This window comes from Macaca thibetana, chromosome 10 (assembly GCF_024542745.1).
Source record: "Macaca thibetana thibetana isolate TM-01 chromosome 10, ASM2454274v1, whole genome shotgun sequence".
NCBI lineage: Eukaryota > Metazoa > Chordata > Mammalia > Primates > Cercopithecidae > Macaca > Macaca thibetana.
In genome coordinates, this window is record NC_065587.1 from 67,684,075 (window position 1) to 67,709,784 (window position 25,710).

General features: G+C 46.8%; 2 protein-coding genes across 6 annotated transcripts in view; one reads left to right on the forward strand and one right to left on the reverse strand.

Moving 5' to 3' along the window:
• Positions 1-25,710, forward strand: part of DUSP15 (dual specificity phosphatase 15) — a 746,139-nt gene that overhangs the window by 367,465 nt on the left and 352,964 nt on the right. The window lies entirely within an intron of this gene.
• The window catches only part of POFUT1 (protein O-fucosyltransferase 1), a 32,324-nt gene continuing 9,380 nt past the window's right edge, over positions 2,767-25,710 (reverse strand). Inside the window, exons 5-7 of one of the 5 annotated variants that reach the window (XM_050807163.1) lie at positions 12,922-13,114; positions 10,343-10,585; positions 2,767-6,953 (exon numbers count right to left, since the gene is read on the reverse strand). In XM_050807163.1, coding sequence (XP_050663120.1) covers positions 6,765-6,953; positions 10,343-10,585; positions 12,922-13,114 — 625 coding nt within the window. In that variant the 3' untranslated portion in view covers positions 2,767-6,764. The other 4 variants (XR_007729331.1, XR_007729332.1, XM_050807162.1 and 1 more) reach the window with 4 other exon arrangements.

Sequence of the window (25,710 nt, forward strand, 5' to 3'; positions counted from 1 at the left end):
TTTTTAGTAGAGACGGGGTTTCACCGTGTTAGCCAGGATGGTCTCGATCTCCTGACCTCGTGATCCGCCCGTCTCGGCCTCCCAAAGTGCTGGGATTACAGGCGTGAGCCACCGCGCCCGGCCAACGATATGTTTTAAGCAGAGAGAAAGCTTAGACAATAGTGTGGAGGTGTGAAGAGTGTTTCTCTCACAAAAGCCCGTTGGATATTGTTTTGAGCTATCTTCAGGGGTTGGCTGAGTAAGGATCTCCCAAACTTTATCGTCATAATTCAAGCCACACCATTTACTTGATACTTTTTCTCTGAACCAACTCACTTTTTGTAACCTAAGTTTCTTAAAAGGAAACTTTAAATCACATTTTAAAACAGAAATACACAAGTACAAAAGATCAAAAAATGAATAAAATGGCTGGGTGCAGGGGCTCACTGTAATCCCAACACTTTGGGAGGCTGAGGCAGGAGGATCCCTTGAGGCCAGGAGTTCGAGACCAGCCTGGGCAACACGGCAAAACCCCAGCTCTACTAAAAATACAAAAATTAGCTGGTGTGGTGGAGCATGCCTGTGATCCCAGCTGCTTAGGAGGCTGAGGTGAAAGAATGTCTTGAGCCTGGGAGGTTGAGGCTGCAGTGAGCCAAGATCGAGCCACTGTACTCCATTCTGGGCAACAGAGTGAGACCCTGTCTCAATAAATAAATTTAAAAAATAAATAAATAAATAATTTACTTAGTAATAGTTACTAAATTCCAGCAAACTAAGATTGTCTGACTCTGAGGTCTACTCTGTTACAAGGACAGATTATTAGCAAGCAGTAGAGAGGAGTTAATGACACGACAGCACTGAACTGAGACTTTCTCTTTGGGCATTGTTAGCAGGATTGAGAAAAACTGAAAAGATAATTTTTGCCTTCTGCCAGTGCCTGCCCAGGACCCCCTAAACCAGCTTGTGCAGTGTCAGAGAGGGGAAGACATCCCCCACACTGGAGGAGATGAATGTCAAATGGATCAATGTGTTGCCAATTTTTTTTAGAAAGGTGGATTTTTCAGAGAAGGGTTTACCTGGTTATGCTTGGCATCCTGGGCTGATGATCAATAAAGGATTAGATGTAAAAACAAACCAAACCTGCTTGCCCTTAAATAATGTTATTTCAAGGGAAAGGTCTCAACCCTGAAATAAACCAGGTTTCAAGCAAGAATGTGAATTCATTTTGACAACAGAATCCAGAGTGTAGGATTTGCCTCCGGGCTATGGGTTTTCTTCTGTCAACTCCACTAAGGACAGAGGAGAACTGAGGAGAGGAAGGATCTTTATTTTCAGGCCAGTGAAAGCTTATTATTGTTGTTGTTGTTGTTGTTACTATTAATAGATTATTTGCTGAGCTTCTTTGAACAGAAAATGGAAATGAGAACTCAACTCTTTCTTCCTCCCTCTGTCCTTTCTCCTCTTTCTTCTTTTTTTCTTCTCTCTCCCCTCCCTTCCAGATTTGTGGAGATCTATGATGTTTCAGGACAGTGTTTTCAGCTTTGGTTCCATTGAACACCAGCGTCTCCATTTCTCCATCCAATCAGATATAGATTTTGAAAAATGGAATTCCCTTAATTTTGAAAAACTGAATTTCCTTTTTTTTCTCTCTCTGAGATGGGGTCCCACTCCAATGTCCAGGCTGGCGTGCAGTGGTGCCATCACGGCTCACTTTGCCTCGACCTCCTCCTGGGCTCAAGTGGTCCTCCCACCTCAGCCTCCTGAGTAGCTGGGACTACAGGTGCACACCACATGCCTGGCTAATTTTTGTATTTTTTGTAAAGACAGGGTTTCCCTATGTTACTGAGGCTGGTTTCGAACTCCTGGGCTCAAGCCATTGGCCTGCCTCAGCCTCCCAAAATGCTGGGATGACAGGAGTGAGCCACTGCGCCCAGGCTTCCCTTCCTTTTCTTATATATAAATTTGGTCTGACCCTAAAACAATGAGAGAGATTTGATCATCTGGTTGTAAAGCCTCTACCAATATACAGTAGGAGATGGAGGTCAATACAAACCGGGCAGCAGGCAGTTCCCAAAGCCACCTTGTTGACCACACCTGGTGGAACCCGTGAGGCTCACCAGGGAGGGGCTGCAGAGGTCTTCCATTACCATTGGCTGGCTGACCACACAGTGAGATCCCTACTTCCTTCAGATCAGTGTTGCTCAAGTTTTAGCCCCAGGAGAGCTTAAGAGCTTCCTGGGCTGCGTCCCCAGAGATCCTGACTCAGTGGTTCTGGGCGGCGGCCTGGGATTCTGCATTTCTAACAAGTTCCCGCAGGCGATGCTGATGCTGCTGGTCTGACGACCACAATTTCAGGTCTTGGGCCACTGGGCATCCAAATCACTTGCAGGTGCTTGTGAAAAGGCAGATTCCTGGGCATTACCCCCAAGACATTCTGATTCTCAGGTTCAGAGTGGCTCCTGGGAATCTGCCTTATCAACCAGCCCTGGAAGGAACCTCTGAAGTCCACCCTTTGAGAAGCACGCCTAGACCATTAGCACCTGTAATGCTGAGGTGAGGAATGCGGAGGTGAAGGGATTTGCTTCAAGGTCGTTCTGCAAGTCAGGGACAACTCCCTGGTGCCTGGGCCCTCAATCTTGGAGCACCCTGGACTCCTCTTTCCCTACCAGTCCACATTCAGCATGTCAGCAAATCCTGTTGGCTCTTCTTTCAAAACACGTTTAGGGTTTCCTTAAGACTCTAGCAAACAGACTTGGGTGTAGGAGAGTAAATTAAACTAGACTGGTAAAATGTGGGTCACTGTTGAAACTGTGAGTTCATTTTATTACTCACAATTTTAAATTTATATTTGAATTCTTCCATAACAAAATGTTTTAGGTGTTTGATCCAACAAATTCACTTCTGGGAATTTATCTTAGTCAACTTTTTTTTTTTTTTTTTTTTTTTTTTGCTTTCTGTCCAACAACTTTACTAATGAACATTTTAAATAAAGAAAAACTCTTACAAATAAAAATATTTTTTCAAATAACCATAGTGAAAAACTAGGGACACATTAAGTCTCCTTTGTTTTTTTTGAGATGGAGTCTCGCTCTGTCGCCCAGGCTGGAGTGCAGTGGCACCATCTTGGCTCACTGCAACCTCCACTTCCCAGGTTCAAGCCATTCTCCTGCCTCAGCCTCCCAAGTAGCTGGGAATACAGGCATATGCCACCACGCCTGGCTACTATTATTATTATTATTATTTGTATTTTTAGTAGAGATAGTTTACCATGTTGGCCAGGCTGGTCTTGAACTCCTGACCTCAAGTGATCTGTCCATCTCGGCCTCCCAAAGTGCTGGGATTACAGGCATGAGCCACCGTACTTGGCCTAAATTCTCACAATAGGAAAACAATAAACTATGGAACACTCCTTGGTAGATTTTTGTATAATCAAGAGCATTTATCCAGGCTACATACCAACAGGGAAAACATGATACACTATTAAGTAAAACAATAGGACATTAATCTGTATATATTGCATAATTAAAACTATGTAAATATTTGTATCTTTGAAAAAGACTGAAAAACAATTATATATGTTCAGAATCTAATCATTTCCCACTTCCTTCAATGCAATGGCCTTTGTCTCTTGGGAGAGGAGGGCACTGGAGTCCTAGTCTAGGGGTGCCCAGCACCCCAGTCTCTCACCTGCAACACTGTAACAGCCCTGCACTGGTCTCTCTGCTTTCACCTTTTCTCTCTCCAACCTCCTCGGCACTGGTCAGCTAGAGAGGTCCTTCAGAATGTGAACCAGCTCATGCCCCTCTTCTACTTAGAACCCTAGGAGGCTTCCCGTATCTCTCCAACTAAAAGCTGCCTGCCATGGCTGTCCAGGCTGCAGAATGTCAGCTCGCCTGCTCTGATCTGCTGCTCGGTTCCCTGCCTAAGCCTGCCTCTCCAGCCATGCTGGCCTCCTGGCTGCTCTTCAGGCACACACTCCAGTCTCAGGGCCTTTGCATGTGCTGTTTTCTCTGCCGGGAATGTGCTCCCTCCCTCCTTCATGGCAGTTCTTCAGAGAGGTCTTACCTGGGCTCCTTATCTAAAATAGATCCACTCCCTCTTTTTGCTCCCAAACTCTATATTTATTTATAGCACTTATCAACACCTCCCACAGTACATTTATTACATCTGCTACTTTCTAGAATGCAACTTCCTTGAGACCAAAGACTTTATGCTTGATTCTCTCCCACATTCCCAGTACCTAGCATAGAGCCTGACACATAGTAGGTGATCAACAAACACCTGCTGAATGACTGTTGTACTGAGTAACTATCCAATGGGGGCTGTAAGCTACATGTGGGCTTTTTTTTCTTGGGTAACCTCCCCTCCTTAATCCTTTTGGCATAGGCAGACTCACAGCAGGTACCCAACAGAAGGTAAGGTGGCTGATCATTTTTCCATAGGAGGCCTCCATGGCACACAGTGTGGAAAGTGCATTCTGTGAATTAGAGGAAGCAGAGCATGGCGGCTAATGGAACTGGCTCTGGGAGGTCAAATTCTGGCTTAACACCACAAGCTGGGCAGCCTTGGGAAAATTATGAGAATTCTCAGGGCATTAATTTTTCCTTGTGCAGAAAGAGAAGGATAATGACAGCTCCTATTTCCCAGGGCTGGGGAATAAATAAGAGAATGCCCATAAAGCACTTAGCAAGCACAGTGCCTGGCATGGAGGTGACAAGCAATGAGAGGCAGTCAAATTAGTCAACAGCCACATTTGTGCCTTTGTCTCTTTCAAGTTTACAACGTGCTCTTATATACATGCTTTAGTTGATCTGGGACTTTGAACATTTTATAGGTAAGAAAATTCGGTCAGAGGAAAAAGTGCTAGCTCACAGAACACAACTGAATTTTGCTAGAACTTCTGGTGCTCTTTCTTTCAGAACACAAGTGATTATTACTGCTGATGTGAATCAAGGTGATTTGGAGCCAGGTGTGCAGTCTCAGCTACCAGAGAGGCTGAGGCGGGAGGATCGCTTGAGCCTGGGAGGTCAAGGCTGTAGTGAGCCATGATCATGCCACTGCACTCCAGCCTGGGAGACAGACCAAGGCCCTGTCTTGGGGGAAAGAAACATTGGATGGCCCCACCGGAGTCCCAGACTCTAAAATGTTTGCCTAGTGTAAGGCTGTGGATGGCAAATGAATTCCAAAATGAAATCAGCCAGCCAGCCACGGGCTTACAACCTAGTGGTGGCAGAGAGTGTACAGTCTCCCTCATCTGCAGCTTTTTCTCTGGATGAGGCTTGAGAGCAAGTCTGGACAGGCAAACCATCTCTCAGTCCACCCAGGACTTAAAATACTTCATTGTTTTCCCAAAAGGGAAAAATAGCAAGGCCCTTTCTGTAGTTTCTCCTGCTTAGAGTTGGGTGGCAGCTCTATGCAGCAAATGCTGACTTTGGTGTTTGAGATCTTTGATACCCTGTGACCTCTGAGCTCTGACCCAGGCTGCCCCTGACAACAAAATGTTTCCTCCCACAGGTAATCAAGGGAGAAGGCCCAGCAAGGAGCTCTTGGCCTGGCTCAGTGGAGGCTCTGCCATCTTTCCAGGATCAAAAGCCAATGGAGGTGACATGGTGGGGAAAAGATCTACAGGGGTCAGACATGGAATTTTAGAACCACAAGGTTCTAAACCATGGGCTCTCAGGAGTCATGGATTATTAAAACTGCAGCATCTGAGAGACCAAAACACTCATGACTTAGAGCACCTTAAGCCTCATGGTGTTGGCAGAGATTACATCGGAAGGGAAGGGTCAAAAGGTGCTTCTCCACTGATAATTCCGATGGCTTCTGGGCGCTGGGCATCTTCTATGTGGTCAGAAGCTTGGCAAATGTTCCCTTGTGAGAATATGGCCTGAAGGCTCCAGCTGCAGGAGGAGGCTGGGAGAACAGGCTTTGGATATCAACCTAATGCCAACATTGTACCAACCAGGCCCCACTGGGGCAAGAGATCAGAAGAGATTTGATGGTGCTAAGTTTGCAGTGGCCACCAATCACCAAAAGACTGTGAGAACAATACCATGATAGTCTGACATGATGGTATGTGCTCCTTGCCAGGAACATGCTATGTGAGTGGCACTTGGTCGCCCACAGAGCGCTGCACAGCACTACGACCAATAACTTCCATTTGCATAGTGTTTACAACACAGGACAGTGTTCATCCCCCAAGCTCCAGCAATGGCCTAGGAAGTGGGGGACAACAATGGATCTGGCCAGGCAGTAGGGATGGCTCTTGAGGGCCACACTGGGGGACACCTTGAAAAGCTGCCAAAAGACTCACACCAGCCCCAGCCTCATCCACATTCAGTTAAGGTCACTTTAGGTACCTACGTTAATAGAATTCACTGATTTTCAAAAACTACAGAGAGTTCTAGGGTAGTCATGACCTTGTATCAAAATTATAGAAATCTCTCTATAAAAAATCTCTCTGAAGAGTTCAGCATCCCAGGCTGCTCAGAGCAGAATGGACCGAAAGATGGAGGCTGGACTGCTTTGCCGGTGTGAGACATTCCCCGAAGAGCAGGAAGTACGTGCAATGGGAGATGCTCCTGCTCCCAGGAACTTGGAAGTCCTATGCCCTGGGATATGGAACGTCTCCCTCCTCCAGGGGTCCCTGGCACTCTTCTCCATCTTTGCCAGGTGAGAAGAGGAGTTTGCAATCCCGGAGCACCTCTGGCTGCCAGGCCTGGCTGGAAGGAACAGCTCAGATTCTGGTCCCTCCAGGATCAGAGGGCCTGGTGCTCAGGCCAGAATCAGAACTCGTCCCGCAGCTGAGGGGGCCTGTCCATGCCGAAGAAAGAAGACGGCCTCCCCTGGAGGTCCCGCTCCCGCTTCACAAAGGCAGTGAAGGAGGAGACACAGTTGCCAATAAAGTGGTCGGCTTGGCCGAGGATGTACAGGTCCACCTGGGCCACCTCAGGCTTCAGGCTCACCACCTTCACCTGCAGGAGGAAGGGCAGAGCATATAAGCTGGGGTGGCTGCAGGCCAAGGCCTGCCATCCATACCCCCAACCTTCTTCCCTGGGCTGCAGTTATAGACACAAAAGGAGGGGCAGAGAGGAGGAAGATGTGGTTCAGTGACTGAGGGAAGCATTGCCCAGCTGTTGCTTAGGCCCACCCCACCGTTCCCCGCTCCAGGAGCCTCAGCTCCAAACAGACCATTCACGCCTTCATGCCTTCACTTGTGCTGTTCCCTCTGCCTGGAATGCTGTTTCTTCACCCGTTAAAATACCGACCAGACTTTTTTATTTTATGTATTTTTTAAGATAGGTTTTTGCTATACTGCCCAGGCAGGTCTTAACCTCCCAAGCTCAAGCAACCTCCCACCTCAGCCTCCCAAGTAGCTGGCACTACAGGTGTGCACCACCACGGATGTGGTTAATTTAAAACAATCTTTAAAGAGGAGAGGGTCTTGCTATGTTGCTCAGAATGGTATTGAACTCCAAGATTCAAGTGACCCTCCTGCCTCAGCCTCCCAAATAGCTGGGATTATAGGCATGAGCCACTGTGCCTGGCCTGACGAGACTCTTAAGGCTAAGCTCAAGTTCTGTTTTTCCTAAAGCCCTGGCCTGATGGTCTTCCCCACCAAACCATAGGGGAACAGAGAGCCCCACACCTTCCAGTCCTGGGCTGGATGCCTCCGTCTCCCATCTACCCCAAATCCAAGCCCAAGGTCTGTCCAATCTACCCCCGAGATATTCCCCAAAGGTGAACCCTTCTCTTGAGGGACCGCCACTCCTTGGGCCCGATCATCACAATCTCTTGCCTGATGGACTGCAACAGCCTCTTCCTGGTCCCCTCACTGCCTCTCCTGGTCTGCTCACCACAGAGCAGCCAGAAGAAACTTTTTGAGATAACCTTGCACCTGTCCTTCCCACCCTCCAAGTAATGATGTCCTACTGCCCTTCAGATATGGGTGACATATTGTGAACGTGGCCTACAAGGCCCTCGTTGGGCCTCTTCTTATCCCACCCCCATCATTCCTTGAGCTCCAGCCCCTACCCAGGCTCCTGCCCTCCTCAGGACCTTTGCGCATGTTGTGCCGTTCAGGGTGCACCTCCCTTTACCTGGTTAGCTCCTAGCTCTCCTTCGCATCTCGGCTTCAGTGGTACCTCCTTGGGGAAGCGCTCCCTGGCCCTCCAGCCTAGGCCAGAGTCCTCTGCTCTTCACTCTTGCAGAACCCTGCTGCTCTACTTTGGAGCACACATCTCTGCTTATAGTTTCCACTCCTTAGTGATTCTCTGATTAGCATCATCTCCTGCCCCTGACTGGGGCTAGAGCTGTGTCGGTTTGCTCTCCACTGCTGGCCAGGTGCAGCACAGAGCCTGCCCCAGGAAAAATCTGGTGAGTGGACAGGTGAATGAATGGACCTGCCCATCTCTCTAGCAAGCTCCTGAACCTACCTTGTGACACACGTTATTAGCTCCCTGCAGTCTCTTTTCCTGGGTCTAGAATGTGAGCCCTGGAGGGCGGGACCACATTTTATTTATTGGTACCCCTACTCAGCACTGGACCAGCTTAATGGAGGAGCAAGGCTTAGTTCAGGATAAGGGTGGCCTCTGAACCCATGGAGAAGGGAGTTGAGGGGTGGGGAGGGACGAGAAGACTGGCACAGGGACAGGAAATAGAAAATGGCAAGAGATTCAAGGTGCAACAGATACAGACTCCAAAAACTCACAAAAAAACTCCCTGGGACTCTCCAAATGCTTCAGCTTAGTACAGAGGTAGTTGGGGGTTGTAGGTAGGTGAGGGGAATGTGGGCAGAGTTGGGGCTGAAAGTGCTTTGCTGTTCCACAGAGATTTCTGATGTAACAAGAATCATCATCCTGCTATCTGGATTGTAGCAAAGAAATAATACCAGTTTAATCATGGCCAAAATCCCCCAAACAATTCCGCTCACATTCTGAAACTTACCCACTCTGTGTCATGCCCATTATAATTAGCTCTGGGACTGCTTGGGTAAACTCTATCCTTTCTTGGGACATTGGTTTCCTCAGCTATAAAAGAGGGTTTGGGTTAGACGACGCCTGAGGTCTCTCAGCTCTGATTTTCTCTTAATTATATCTTTCTTCTGTAATTATTTATTTAATAGAGATGGGGTCTTGTTATGTTAGGCCAGGCTAGTCTCGAACTCCTGGCCTCAAGCAATTCTCCTGCCTTGGCCTGGGATTACAGGCACGAGCCACTGTGCCCAGCCCCAGCTCTGATTTTCTGTTCAGTGGGTGGGGAGGAGATTAGAATGTGCTGACTTAGCACTTCCTCTCTGCACTGGAGCTTCCTGTGTATTTGGGGTGAGAGAGAAGGGGAGGCCCTTGATATAAAGCCAATGGCACCCAGTGTCTGCCTCTTAAGGCCTGCACAGCATTTACGGTTTTCACTCATCCTACAAAGTCCTATGGAATGCTTAATACTAATTCAGTCATTTTATCAATACGTACTCACTCATTACCTGAGTATTACTCTTCACTGATACAGTAAGCACTGACCAATAACATTCTAGTATTTACTCTTGTACTGAATACTCACTATTCATGGCTTCTTCAAGGGTTTATAAGCACAAAGATCCTTTGCTTCCTTCATCAGCCACCAATTTCTACTATTGATGATAGTTAACTTTATTGAGCACTTACTCTGTAGCAGAAACTGTTTCAATTTCTTTACATCTGACCTTCACAACTGCCCTGTGAGATAGGTATTGTTCAATCCCATTTTATAGATGAGGAAACAGAAGCACAGAGAGGTCAAATAACTTTTTCAAGGCTGCACAGTGGGTAAATTCAAGTTCTCTGACTCCAGAGTCTCTTGTTATTAACTCCTCCACTATACTGGATCTCTCCCCAGAGCCCATTCTCTACATCCTCATTCAACAAACTGACTGCCTACTAAGTGTCAGGCACTGTCCTAGACACTGGTGATGGTAAAGCAGGGTTTCAGTCCCAAAGAGGTTGAAGCACCAGGCTAGACACCAACGAATGTAACAGTAAGCCAGCCTTGGATCCTGCCTTCAAGGAGCCCACAGCTCCTGGGAGGAAATAAGACATGGTTCGACACCAGTCTCATACAGTCCAGAAAGTGCCCAAGAGAAGAAATGATACAGGGCCGAGAAGGTCCCAGCGGGGACATGCGAGCTCCAGGAGCGGACGAAAACCTGGAAAGACTGTGGAGGAGGCCTCTGAGCTGGGGTTTGAAGGAAGGTAGGAACTGGAGAGGAATGGTAGATCCAGGCAAAAGGCTTGTAAGGGAGCCCATGAAGCATGCAGTGGGCAGTGGGACCACCCTGACTCCTCCTTTCATTCCCTTCCTGCTGCACTCCCACCTGGCCCGCACATACCTTCCCTTTGAAGAACTGTTGGAGCTCAGGCACATAACTCTCGGAATCAGTAGCAACATAGACCGACTGGGCATCCAGTGACTTCACCCAGAGCTTCACAGCCCTCTGGATCTCCTTCAGGTCAGGCAGGCACATAGTCATCGTGAGGGGGGCCGCTGTGCTGCGGCTGTAGCCCACACACTGCGGAGAGGCCATGAAGTGCGAGCCTGCAGTCCCGTCCTTCAGCATAGCACAGGCATTTTTCTATGGGGGGCAGGGAACAGGGTTAAATACTGGCAACTGCCCTGGTAAGTGGAAAAAGACAGGCTATACAGGAAGACCCTAATTACTTTTTTTTGCGATGGAGTCTCACTCTGTTGTCCAGGCTGGAGTGCAGTGGTGTGATCTCTGCTCACTGCAACCTCTGCCTCTCGGGTTCAAGCAATTCTCCTGCCTCAGCCTCCCGAGTAGCTGGAACTATAGGCACCTGCCACCATGCCCGGCTAATTTTTGTATTTTTAGTAGAGATGAAGTTTTGCCATGTTGGCCAGGATGGTCTTGAACTCCTGACCTCAGGTGACCCACCCGCCTTGGCCTACCAAAGTGCTGAGATTACAGGCTTGAGCAGCTGTGCCTGGCCTAACTACGCTTTTTTTTTTTTTTTTTTTTTTGAGACAGAGTCTCGCTCTGTCACCCAGGCTGGAGTGCAGTGGTGTGATCTTGGCTCACTGCAAGCTCTGCCTCCTGGGTTCATGACATTCTCCTGCTTCAGCCTCCCGAGTATCTGGGACTACAGGCGCCTGTCACCACGCCTGGCTAATTTTTTTGTATTTCTAGTAGAGACAGGGTTTCACCGTGTTAGCCAGGATGGTCTCTATCTCCTGACCTCGTGATCCGCCCACCTCGGCCTCCCAAAGTGCTGGGATTACAGGCGTGAGCCACTGTGCCCTGCCCCTAACTACATTTTTAAAGAAAACATTGAGGACCAGGCGCAGTGCCTCGCACCTGTAATCCCAGCATCTTGGGAGGCCTAGAGCTAGGCTGATGGCTTGAGCTCAGGAGTTGGAGACCAGCCTGGGCAACATGGCAAAACCCCATCTCTACAAAAAATACAAAAATTAGCCAGGTGTGGTGACGTGTGCCTGAGGTCCTAGCTACCCAGGAGGCTGAGGTGGGAGGACCAGGTGAGCCCAGAAGGTGGAAGCTGCAGTGAACTGTGATTTTGCCACTGCACTCCAGCCTTGGTGACAGAGTCTGGAGACCCTGTCTCAAAAAAAGCACTGAGGGAGGAAATGCACCAAGAGTTAACAGTGGTTATTTCTGGGTGGTGGGATATTGGCTTTTTGAAACAAAAATTACTTTGCTTGGTCTTACTGCATTATCTGGGACATTCACTGAATTCTAAACAGTGGCAGTGCTAACAGGCAGCCTTATCTGATTCCCAACTACAGTGGGAACATGTCCAACAGCTCCCCAGGAGGTATGCCATCTGCTGTGGTTTCGAGAGATAGCCTTTATCAAGGTAAGGTGGGTCCATTCTATTTCTGGTTGGTTATGAGTTTTTATCATGAACAGGTGGTGACTTTTATCAAATACTTTCTTGGCCTCTATTGAGATGATCATATGATTTTTCTTCTTTGGGTGTTAATATAGTAAATTTCATTACATTCTTGTGATAGATTTTACATGTTTGTGTTGTGTGCTAATATGTTATTGGGTTTGACCTGTCAATATTTCACTTAGGATCTATGCATTTGTGTTCATAAGCGAGAATAGGCTATAATTTTCTGAGCTGACCTTATCTGAGTTTGGTATTAGTGTTATGCTAGCTTTATAAAAAATAGCATCTTATATCTCTTCATGTTGTAGGAAAGTATAGATGGGAATTACTATTCCTTGAATGTTTGGTTGGAGCCACTCATAAAATATCCTGGGTCTGGCTCCCTTTCTTTGTGGGGGTGGGGGGAAAGGGGAGAATTTAGTGGGTAAATGTAAGATTACCTCATCAATCGGCTATGAGTTAATTTTAATTTTAGTATTTTTCAAGTTTTCTGCAATGAGCATTTCTAACATATCTACGTATCTTCTTAAGTCAATTAAGGCAACAGTCTACACTGATTCGGTTATTTTCACACAGAGGTGAAAACCTCATTGGAATACGAGGACTCTGCACATTTAAACAGCCTCCAAATTCTGGAAGGATGACATCTTCATTTCTTGGGCGCCACGCCTCATCTCCATAGTTTGTTTTTCAATACGGAGTCTACTAGCCAGACACTGAGCTAGGACAGGGGACTCCTGGACTGTGGCCTCTTTATGGCTTGCTGCCTGACCTGGGGTCTGGCATGATTTCTCAGTTTACCTATCTGTAAAATGAGGATAAAACAGCAGCTGCTACAGTGAGAGCTGGCCGGCAGGCACTCCGGAGTTACATTTTGATGTGTACTGCAGTGGGATGATGGGACACAATCCCACGAACCAGGCCAAGCAAGAGCTCTCTGCTCTGGCTGGGACGCAGGGCCAATCCCTACAGGCCGGGGCCCGGGCCCTGCTCAGGGACACATCCAAGTTAGCTAGTGAGAGAGGAAGGGGGAAGTTACCCAGTCAGAGCCAATACGTAGATGAATGCCCACATAGGGCCGGACAAGGTGGGCGTGAATCTGGGCTTCTCCCGTCCTCACCATTTCGTCTGACCATACCATGTACTTCTGCAGTGGTCTGTGTTCCTCCAGGACAGGGAACTGGGCCGGGGCTCCCGGCAGGGCAAGCACCGGATGTTCCTTTGGAGAAAATCTAGACAGGAGATGGAATGAGGGAAGTCAGAGGACGCACAGAAAGCCTGGCTGCCACCCCCACGGAAAAAAGGATGGTGTTGCACCATGCCCCAGAGACCCTGCGGAGGGGCCCCTGTAACATGCAAGAAGCACGAGAGGTTGTGAAATACCAACGGGCTGATAAGGAACCTTGGTGGCGGCGGCAACAGGCACAATATGCAATACTGTCCCGCCGCAGGGAATTTACAACCCTCTTTGCTTGTTTAACAATTAAAACTTTACAGTAGAGCATTCCAACCTTTTATATGTCACGCTGGCTTCCAATCTGTGGTGCGGTAATTCACTCCAGGGTGGGGTGTCTGGACCAAGCCTTTGCCCTTTTACCTACACGGCGGGACTGGGACGTGCAGCTGCTTACAGAAGCAACAGCCAGGTCACACTCACAGGGACTATGTACACTGGATTTGAATCGTTCATTCAACATTTAAAAAACATTTATTGATTGCCTACTATGTATTGGGGCCTGGGGGAAAACAAGACAGGAAGGGTCCCTGCACTATGGAAGGGAGCAGAGGTCTGCAGGTGCCCCTATCACACCCTCCCAAGCCCCTGCTTCCTCCTTCATACACAGTACACCTCATAATTATTTCACATCTGTTTCTGCTGTGGGAAGGCAGTGGTTACAGTGTGCGCAGAATAGTGTCTGGCATACCCAAGAGCTCGGTAAATATTTTTCTTTTATTTTTCTTTTTTGAGACAGGGTCTTGCTGTCACCCACACTGGAGTGTAGTGGCTCACTGCAACCTCCGCTACAGGCTCCAGAAAAGACCCTCCCACCTCAGCCTCCTGAGTAGCTGGGACTACAGGTACGTGCCACCAGGCCCAGCTAATTTTTTATATTTTTTTATAGAGATGGGGTTTCACAATGTTGCCCAGGTTGGTCTCGAACTCCTGGATTCAAGTGATCTGCCTACTTAGGCCTCCCAGTGTTGGGATTACAGGTGTGGGCCACCGCACCTGGTCAATATTTCTTGACTGAACAAATGAGGAGCAAACCTGTGTTCCCTCTTCAGCTAAACCCAGACTACGTCTCAGCAACATGAAACACCTTGCTGTTCCATGTTCACAATGCACTTTCAAGTTCTAGATCTCTGTATACTTCTCTCCAGCTGGAGTGGGGAAGTGCCTTCCGCCAGCCAAAATCCTTTCCTTAAAAGTATGAAATGGGAACAGCCATTCTGGAAAACAGTTTGGCAGTTAGGTATGCAGTTACCTCATGACCCAGCAATTGTACTCTTAGGCATTTATCCAAGAAAAATGAAAACTTACGTTCACACAAGCCTATATACCAATGTCCCTTGCAGCTTTATTCACAAAATAGTCCCCAACTGGAAACAACCCAGATGTCACTCAACAAGTAAATGGCTAAACACACCGCAGTACACCTGTATCATGGAATATGAACCCCACCAAAATAAGGAACACACTATCAATACAGGCAACAATTTGGATGATGTCAAGGGAATTATCCTTGGGTCAGGGAGGGTAGGCAATCTCAAAGGTTATGTATTGCATGGTTCCATTTATATAAACATTTTAAAATGATAACATGGAGAAGAGAACAGAAATGGAGAAGAGATTACTGGTTGGCAAAGGTTAGGAATGGGGTGTATATGTTTAGGGAGGTGGGTGTGGTTATAAACTGGCAACACAAGGATCCTTGTGATAATGGAACCGTTCAGTGTCTTAACTATGGTAGTGGATACACAAACCCACATACAATAAAATTGCACAGAACTAAATACATACACATACACACACACACACACACACAGAGGCATGCGCTCACACACTCAGAAGTAAGTACAAGAAAACTGAGTAAGATGGGTGAATTGTATCAATGTCAATATCCTGGTTGTGATACTGTACTATAGTTTTGCAAAATGTTACCATTGGGGGAAATTGGGTAAAGGCTACATGGGAGGTTGCTGTCTTATTTCTTACAACTGTATATAAATGTACAATGACCTTAATGAAAATTTCAAGTAAGAATTATGAAATATTTCAAACCATTCAGGCAAATACAGAAAATAATTTAATAATTTATATACCCATGACCCAAATCAGCAGATACTAACTTTGCTTTGTTTCAGGCTTAAAAAAACAAAACTAAACTAAACAAAACATACACACACCTAAATACAAGCTCATCCTGCCATCATCCTTCCCAGAGGGTAATGTGTTTTAATGTATGTTACACTTTTACTATAGGCATCAAAAAGGAGGGGAGGGTTCTTCTGAGTGCTTTCTATGGACTGAAATGATGAGGAATGTAGATTAAGCCAGAATGCTTTGTTCCAACGTTGACTATGCCACTAGCTAACTTGGGCAGGTGACTTCACCACTCTGTGCCTTAGTTCCTCATCCATATAATAGAGATAACAGATAACAGTTCCCACATCATAAAGCTGTTTTTTTTTTTTTTTTTTTAAATTGTGGTTGGGTGTAATGGCCACTCCTGTAATCCCAGCACTCTGGGAGGCTGAGGTGGGCAGATCACTTGAGCCCAGGAGTTCAAGACCAGCCTGGGCAACATGGCAACACCCCATCTATCCAAAAAAATCAAAAAATTAGCCGAGTGTTGTGGTGTGTGCCCGTGGTCTCAGCTACCTAGGAGACTACGCGGGAAAATAGCTTGAGCCTGGAAGGTTGAGGCTGCAGTGAGCCATGATTGTGCCACTGAACTCCAGCCAGGGTGACAGGGTGAGACCTTGTCTCAAAAAAATAAAAAAAAGTTGGCTGGGCGTGGTGGCTCATGCCTGTAATCCCAGCACTTTGGGAGGCCAAGATGGGCCGATCACGAGGCTGGGAGATCGAGACCATCCCGGCTAACACAGTGAAACCCCACCTCTACTAAAAATATAAAAAATTAGCCAGGCGTGGTGGCGGGCGCCTGTAATCCCAGCTACTTGGGAGGCTGAGGCAGGAGAATAGCGAACCCAGGAGGCGGAGCTTGCAGTGAGCCGAGATCGCGCCACTGCACTCCAGCCTGGGTGACAGAGCGAGACTCTGTCTCAAAAAAATAATAATAAACAAAAAATAAAAAAGTTGTATATATTTAAGATATACAATATGATATTTTGATATACGTGTATGTAGTTAAATGATTAGTACAGTCAAGCTAATTAATATATTCATTTATAGGGCTGAGAGGATTAATGTATTAAAGCAAAGCACTTAGAACAGTACCTTGGCACACAGAAAGCGCTCAGAGAATGCTAGCTCTCATCATCATTATCATCACATTGCATATAACCTAGTTAAAGGTTACATACAAATCTAATCAACTTTTTAAAAATTCAACTTTATGTTTCAGAGACTTAGCCATGTTGATCATGTGGATCATGTGGTTGTATTGGCTTCTCTAAAAGCTTTCCATTTTGTACAAATAAACTGCAATTTACCTACCTATTTTCCTCTTGCTGGACAGTGAGGTCATTCCAATCTTTCCCTCACACAACAGTGCTCTGACAGACATGCCACTCATTCTCCACACCCAACACTGACCGCTTGCTCAGCAAACACCTTCCACACCTCCAAGGTCAGTCAGAACTCCCAAGCCTCACCTCCTTAGGGAGGGTTTCCTGTCCCACTTCTCTTGCTGCCTTCTGCACAACAATATGCTCCGCAGCCATCTTCTCTGCCCATGGAACTGTCAGCTGGTGAGGCTGGGGACCTGGGCAGCCTGTTTGCCATTGCTCCCACATACACTATCCAAGGCCTGTGTCACTTACACAGGCTTTGGACCAGTGACAAGAAAGTGTTCCTTGATGGTCCAGCTGGGTGACACTTGTCTTGCTAGACTCCAGTTTTCTTTTTTTTTTTTTTTTTTTTTTTTTTTTTTTTTTTTTTTTGAGACGGAGTCTCGCTCTGTCACCCAGGCTGGAGTGCAGTGGCGCAATCTCGGCTCACTGCAAGCTCCGCCTCCCGGGTTCACGCCATTCTCCGGCCTCAGCCTCCCGAGTAGCTGGGACTACAGGCGCCCGCCACTGCGCCCGGCTAATTTTTTTCTATTTTTAGTAGAGACGGGGTTTCACCATGGTCTCGATCTCCTGACCTTGTGATCCGCCCGCCTCGGCCTTCCAAAGTGCTGGGATTACAGGCGTTTTTTTTTTTTTTTTTTGAGATGGAGTCTCGCTCTATCTCCCAGGATGGAGTGCAGTGGTGTGATCTCGGCTCACTACAACCTCCGCCTCCCTGGTTGAAGTGATTCTCTTACCTCAGCCTCCTGAGTAGCTGGGATTACAGGCACGTGTCACCATGGCCGGCTAATTTTTGTATTTTTAGTAGAGATGAGTTTTCACCATGTTGCCCGGGTTGGTCTCGAACTCCTGATCTCAGATGATCCACCCGCCTCAGCCTCCAAAAGTGCTGGGATTACAGGCGTGAGCCACTGTGCCCGGCCTAGACTCCAGTTTTGTTTATATACATAACTGTGAATTGTTTATTGGGCCTCATTATGTGACAGGCAATGCTCCGATTGCTTACGTATATTAAGTCATTTGATTTTCACAAGAGCTCTGGGAGGGAAGTGTACTGTCATTCTCATTTTACAGATAAGGAAACTGAGGAACAGAGGTTATGTAACATGCCCAAGGTTGCACAGCCAGGAATTGGTGGAGCCAGGATTTAAATCCGGGCAGTGTGCTCCAGATCCTACATTCTTAACTACTACCCCTCACTCCCATCTCCTCCACCCCTGACAATGAGCTGAGTCTGTGGCTTAATCTGATTCCCAGCCCCAGCACAGGCCTTATCCCATGGTAGGCATGATAAATTTTTTAGAATAAATGAGAAAGATTTGGGGACCTCACCAGAAAGACCAGATCAGGCTGTCAGAGGTTAGAAAAGGAAGGAACTCATATTACCTGAGTACCTACTAAGGGCCAGGTCTTCGGCTAATCTTTCAGATGCTACCTCAAAGGATTTTCAAAGGAAAACCAGAGTAGATCTCCCAGAGGGGCTGGAACATTGGGATAAATCCAGGATGTGAGCCCCCCGGCCACCCTCCGACCTCTTGGAAAGCACCTGCAGTCGACCTTTGGTGAATTCCAGACTTGGAATGTGTGTCCCCTCTACCTGGATCTGGACCAGCAAAGAGCTGTCCCAGTGGAACAACATCAGCTCAGACCCAACAAGCAGCGAGAGGCTAAGGCTGATCTGCTCACTCACTCTTGGTGCGGTAGGACAGCGCTGTCTGGAAAGAAAGCCAGGGGAACAGGGACCTTGGCTGGAAAGAAAATCTTGACCAGCTCCACCTGCCCGGTGACTGCTCACCCGTGGTCAGGTTCTTTGCCTACTGCTATCCAGCTGAAGTGGGCTGGCTTTCCTGCTGCTGGGCCCAGTGAACCTCTGGGGTTCTTCACCACCATGCCTGTGCTGCTGAGATTCTCCAACAAACTGGGACTTCTCTGTATACTTGGGACTTCATGTATTTATGTGTCCAGTGTCTATTTGTGGGACCACGAGTGGATGAACCCCATATTGAGTGCAGAAGACCCAGGGACATGAACAAGGCAAGGCCTTGTTCTGGATGTCCCTGCCATGAAGGACTGTCTTTCCCTCCAGGTCTCTGCATGGCTGGCTCCCTCTCACTCTTCCAGGCTCATTCTGGTTCCCACAGGGAGGCGGCAGCAGCCTGGGAGAATGACAAGCCATGCGCTCAAATACCTGGACCATTATACATGAGAATAGTTTGGCATGACGGTCCATTGCCTTCCGACAGTCAATGTGCAGTAAGTGTCAGCTGAATTAAAGCTGTGCCAGGCTATTCACAGGCTCAGAACCATCAGAGCTGGAAGGATCCTCAGAAAGTATGTGGTAAAGAAGAAATACCTCTTACCCTCCTTCCCAAGAACCCAGTTTTCAGCTGCATACATGGCAGCCTAAAATAAAGACACTTCTTATCAGCCAAACATACCCCGGGGGGCGAGGGGGGAAAGAAAGACAGACATTTCTAAGTACTTCTTGCAGGTAGGTATGGCCCATGTGCCCTAATACTAGCCAATGAGATGTAAGCAGAAGGGTTATAATGAACTTCTGGAAAAGCTTCTTAAAAAGGGAGGATATGCCCTTTTGCAACTTTTGTCCCTCCAGTTGGGATGTGATGGCTGGAGCTTCATCTGCCATCTTGGCCCATGAGGTGACACAAAAGCTAATGCTGGATGGCTGAACAAAGAGATGGAAGCCTGATTTTTTTTTTTTTTTTTTTGAGGTGAAGTCTCACTCTGTCGCCCAAGCTAGAGTGCAGTGGCATGAACTCAGCTCATTGCAACCTCCGCCTCCCAAGTTTAAGTGATTCTCCTACCTTGGCTTCCTGAGTAGCTGGGATTACAGGCGTGTGCCACCATGCCTGGCTAATTTTTTTTTTGGTACTTTTGGTAGAGACGGGGTTTCACCATGTTGGCCAGGCTAGTTTTAAACTCCTGACCTCAAGTGATCTGCCTGCCTCTGCCTCCCTAAGTGCTGCGATTACAGGTGTGAGCCACTGCACCCAGCTGGATTCTTGATGACACTATGGAGCCCAGGCTGGTCTTGAACTCCTGGGCTCAGGGGATCACCTGCCTGGGCCTCCCTGTAATCCCTTAAGATTACAGGTGTGAGCCATCATGCCTGACAAGCACTTCTTGAAAACTCTGAAGATAGCTTCAAAACCACTCATCTTGCCCATCCCCTTCATTTTATAGATGGGACATTGAGGTCAGAGAAGGGGAGCAGCTGCCTAATCGCACAGTAAGCTTCACTCTCTGATTCCATTTTTCTCTCCTCTCCAAGGACAAATTTGCATAGCAAGGAAGTATCCTGTATCTTAAGAAATGTTTAATGTTAAATGTTCATAGACATTCAAATTCATCCCTACTAATCATTCACGGGCTTCTTAGCAGATTGCCTCACAGGGCCTACAAACCTGAGTGTTTTGACCCCCGCCCACCTTCTGATCTCCTTTCCTGTGTGGCAGATTAAAAGTGGTCATCAAGTCTTTGAACCCCTTCCCATTAGGTGGGCTCTGCCTCCTCCCAATAGCACCCAACACAAGTGACACTGTGCCGGTTTCCAGATTCAGTTGTTAGGGAGCCCGCAGTTTCTATTTTCTGTCTCTTGGGACACTCACTCCCTGAATGTCCCCTCTCAGAACACAGGCGCCATGCTGTAAGAAGCCCAAGCCATATGGAGAGGTCATGTGTATACATGCTTGTTGGTGGCCCCAGCTTGGCTCCCAGATGACAGCAGCATCACCCACCACACATGAGGGGGACTTCCTGGACATGTAGCTCAGTCTAGCCTTTTTTTTTTTTTTTTGAGAGAGTTTTGCTCTGCTGCCCAGGCTGGGATGCAGTGGCACAATCTCGGCTCACTGCAACCTCGACCTCCAAGGTTCAAGCGATTCTCATGCCTCAGCCTCCTGAGTAGCTGGGGTTACAGGTGTGTGCCACCACGCCCAGCTAATTTTTTATATTTTTAGTAGAGACTGGGTTTTGTCATGTTGGCCAGGCTGGTCTTGAACTCCTGGGATCAAGTGATCTACCTGCCTCAGTCTCCCAAAGTGCTGGGATTACAGGTGTAAGCCATTGTGCCCAGCCATGGTCAAGCCTTTAGATAACTTGAGCCCTGGATGGGCATGGTGGCTCATGAAGTAATCCCAGCACTTTGGGAGGCCAAGGCAGGATAATTACTTGAGGCCAAGAGATCAAGACCAACCTGGGCAACAGAGCATGATCCCCATCTCTACCAAAAAAGGAGGATAACTTGAGCCCTAGCTGACAGCTGACTGCAGCCACATAAGACCACAAGCAAGAACTGCCCAGCTAACTCAAGTGTCCATCAGTAGGTGAAGAGATACACAAATGTGGTATATACATACAATGGACTATTAGTCAGTCTTAAAAGGACTAAAATTTTGATACAGGCTACAACACTGATGAACCTTGCCACATGAAATAAGTCAGACACAAAAAGATACATATTGCATGATTCCAATTCTATAAGATACCTAAGTACCTATGAGATACCTAGAGAAATTCAAAGACAGAAAGTAGAAAAGCATTTACCAGGGGCCGCGGGGACATGGAAATGGGAGTTATGGTTTAACGGGCAGAGTATCTGTTTGGGAAGATGAAAAAATTCTAGAGATGGATAGTCGTAATGTTTGCACATGTGAATGTACTTAATGTCACTGAAGTGTACACTTAAAAATGGTTAAAAAAAGTTCCACTAGTAGTATACATATATACACACCAGTAACAATTTTGAAATCTTGTGTTTTTAAATGTTTAGAATCGATCCTGCCAGCAATATTTACCAAACTGGTAAATATTGATACAAATTACAACTCAAAAGGACAAGTTTTTTAATTAAGGAGGGGTGTCTTTTTTTTTTTCTTTCAGATGGAGTCTCGCTCTGTTGTCCAGGCTGGACTGCAGTGGTGTGATCTCGGCTCACTGCAACCTCCGCCTCCCAGGTTCAAGCAATTCTCTTGCCTCAGCCTCCTGAGTAGCTGGGATTACAGGCATGAGCCACCATGCACAGCTAACTTAGAAACGGGGCTTCACCATGTTGGTCAGGTTGGTCTCGAACTCCTGATCTCATGATCCGCCCACCTTGGCCTCCCAAAGTGCCAGGATTACAGGCGTGAGTCACCGCGCCTGGCCGGGGTGTTTCTTTTCTAAGATAGGGTCTCACTCTGTCAACTAGGCTGGAATGCAGTGGCATAATCATGGCTCAATGCAGCCCTGAACTCCTGGGCTCAAGCAATCCTCTTGCCTCAGCATCCACAGTAGCTGGGACTACAGGTGCATGCCACCATGCCTGGCAAATTTTTAAATTTTTCTTTTGCAGGGACAAGGTCTTGCTATATTGACCAGGCTAGCCTCAAGCGATTCTCCTGCTTTGGCCTCCAAAAATGTTGGGATTACAGGCATGAGCTGCTGAGCCCAACCAAAATGAAAAAGTTAATTATTATTTGATTATATATATATTTATACATATATATACACACACACACACTGATTTCATTTTAAGCTAATATGTGTAGATATGTATGTGTATATATAATATACATATAAATGTGTGGGGGACACAAGTATACACATCAAAATGTTAATTTTTTTTGGAGAAGTAATGAATTACATGTAAATTTTCCTTCTTCATTAAAAAAGAAACCTCTACGCCAGGCATAGTGGCTCACATCTGTGATCCAGCACTTTGGGAGGTCGAGGCAGGAGGATCACTTTAAGCCAGGAGTTTAAGACCAGCCTGGGCAAGATGACAAAACCCTGTCTATACAAAAAATAAACAAAATTAGATGGGTACGGGGGTGTGTGTCTGTGGTCCCAGCTACTTGGGGAGTTGAGGTGGGAGGAGCTCTTGGGCCTGGGAGGTCAAAGCTGCAGTGAGCTGTGATGGAGCCACTACAATCCAACCTGGGTAACAGAGTTAGACCCTGTCTCGAAGAAAAAAAAAGAAAAAGAAAAAAGAAAGAAATCTCCCACCATATCTGAGGGTACTCATTGCCTCAGAATAAAGGTTATTCATTCCAAGAAATAGATGTTTAACCTGAATTTAAACTTTGTACGCAGGGATTCCATAAAGAAAAAGGAAAAATGAAAACCCAAAAGAATTGCCCAGCTAAGCCCAGTTAACCCACAGTCCCATGAGAAATAATAACTATTGTTATGCTACTAAGTTTTGTAGTGATTTATTATGCAGCAACAGATGACAGCAACATCCTACCATTCTCTCACTCACTGTGTACCACATTGCCTTCTTTCTGCCCCCTCACCATACCAAGCTTATTCCTGCCTCAGGGTCTTTGCTCCTGACTTCCTGCTGTGAACTACTTTCCCTCTAACTCTGACATAACTGGCTCCGTCTCATCCTTCTGGTCTTAGCCCTGCCAATCACATACCACCTGTTTAACATCCTTCTAAGCACCATGTCACTCTGGAACTATCCTATGTAAAAGTTTATTCACTATCTCCCCTGTTAGACTGTGAGTTCCATCGGGGCAGGGACCTTATCTGCCTTATTCTGGCCTGTATCCCCAGCATCCAAACCAGCCCTTGACGCTCAGGAAGTGCTTCTTAAGTACATGTTGAAGGCAGGCAGGCAGTTGTCCAGAGACTGTCAACTCCGTTAAACTCCCTCCAGGGACCTCATCTTCCCTACTAATTTTCCTTTCCCAAAAACTTGGCTGTAAGGCACAAACTTCCTCAAACCCTCATGTAATTCTTACAACTCAATGAACTAAAACAAAGCTATGGGGCAATAAACAAGTGTTTCAACAACACTCCCCATGCACCATTGTCCTTTCTCTTCCTACTAGGATTGTGTGCTTTTTCTGGCTTTTTGGAATTTGCTTTTGGAGCTGCTTTTAGAGTTGGTGGCACTTTTTTTCCCCCTGGCATACTGTCAACATGGGCAAATCTCCATCTTTTGAGGGCAGGTCTGCCTCTGGCAACAGCTCCAGTTCATTCGGAGGTGAATGGGGGAGAACCATGCAGGCAGACGAATGGGAGTGTGTTATCTGGGATCAACAATGAAGAAGATTTAAATCTGCCATGACTGAGGATCCTCAGTAGCGCATGAACTAGGTGCAAAGGCAAGTCCCAGAAAGGAACTGGCAGCTGTTAAAGGCACAGCTATTTAATCCATGGTGATTAAGAACAGGTGCTTTGGGACTGGGCGCAGCAGCTCATGCTTGTAATCCCAGCACTTTGGGAGGCTGAGGTGGGAGGATCACTTGAGGCCAGGAGTTTAAGACCAGCCTGGGCAACATAGCAAGATCCTATATCTACAAAACAAAACAAAATATTAGTCAGGCATGGTGGCACATGCCTGCAGTCCCAGTTACTTGGGGGGCTGAGTGGGGAGGATTGCTTGAACCTAGGGATTTGAGGTTACAGTGAGCTATGATCATACTACTGTACTCCAGCCTGGGAAACAAGCAAGACCCTGTTTCAAATATAAATATATAAAATAACTGGTGCTTTGGATTCAGACTTCCTGGGTTCAAAACCAAGCTCTGCAACTTCAAGCTTCATGACCTTGGGCAAGGGACCTTACTCCTTTCTGTTTCAATTTCTCTAAGTGTAAAGCATAGATGACAGTAACAACCCACAGACTCAGGGAAAGAGTAAGTGAGTCAATACCTGTGAAGACTTAGAACAGTGTCTGGCACATAGAATGCACTAAATGAATCTTAGCTGTTGTTATTTATTAAAGATTTACAGGCCGGGTGTGGTGGCTCACGCCCGTAATCCCAGCACTCTGGGAGGCTGAGGCGGGCGGATCACGAGGTCAGGAGATTTGAGATCATCCTGGCTAACATGGCGAAACCCCGTTTCTACTAAAAATACAAAAAAATTAGCCAGGTGTGGTGGTGGGCGCCTGTAGTCCCAGCTACTCGGGAGGCTGAGGCAGGAGAATGGCATGAACCCGGGAGGTGGAGGTTACAGTGAGCCGAGATCGCGCCACTGCACTCCAGCCTGGGCGACAGAGCGAGACTCTGTCTCAATAAATAAATAAATAAATACATACATACATACATATATACATAAAAATAAAAATAAAATAAAATAAAGATTTACAAACAGACCCAAGCTGTCCACTCAACAGCTCAATGACCTTGGGAAGTTATTTAACTTCACTGGGCTCAGTTTCCTCGCCTATAAAATGGAAATTGATAACAATACCCACTTCATGAACTATCTCAAAGGCTTAAATAAAATAAAGCACGTGAGCAATAACACTGACAGCCAACACTGGCTGGCTGCTTAGTGCGGAATATGCACTTCATGCACTACGAAGCAGATACCATCAGTGCTGGCTCAGGGCTCAGGACTGTCTCACTCCTCGGCCTGTGCTTGTTTTGTTTTGTTGAGACAGGGCCTTGCTCTGTCACCTGGGCTGCAGTGCAGGGGTACCATCATGGCTCACTGCAGCCTTGATCTCTTAGACTCAAGTGATCCACCCACCTTGGCCTCCCAAAGTGCTGGGATTACAGGTGTGAGACTCATTTCTCTATATCTGTTTACCTTTGGCCTATTAAATGCCAAGTGCTTTGACCACATATGAATTAGTATGTTCCTTGCACCTCCTAACCAATATCTGCCTTCTAAGCCCACGATCTTTCCTGCCATGCTATAGCATTAAGGACAAGTACACTATGCTGATTATTGTCATTGTGAGATCATAGCTCCTAGAAAACCAGGGCCGGTCATCCTCATTTTCACACATCACCACTGGCCTCTGAGTATTATGTCTCAGACATGACAGACGCCCTATAAATGTTTCACAGCCTGTGCCCATGCCCTGCTAACCTATTTTTTTTTAAACAGGGGCTAATGGAGTGCAATTAATAAACACATCCAGTAATTATCAAGATGACATCATTTCTCGGTCTGCACCTGAAGATGTTCTCTAGAAGCTGCTCCCAATTTCACCTTGTGAAGAGTAAGGTAACACAGGAGTGATTCTCACGCCTAGAGGAGGAAATTGAGACTCATGTGACTGCAGAATGTTCTTTTTATGACATCCCTTATCAACCGATAAACTCTT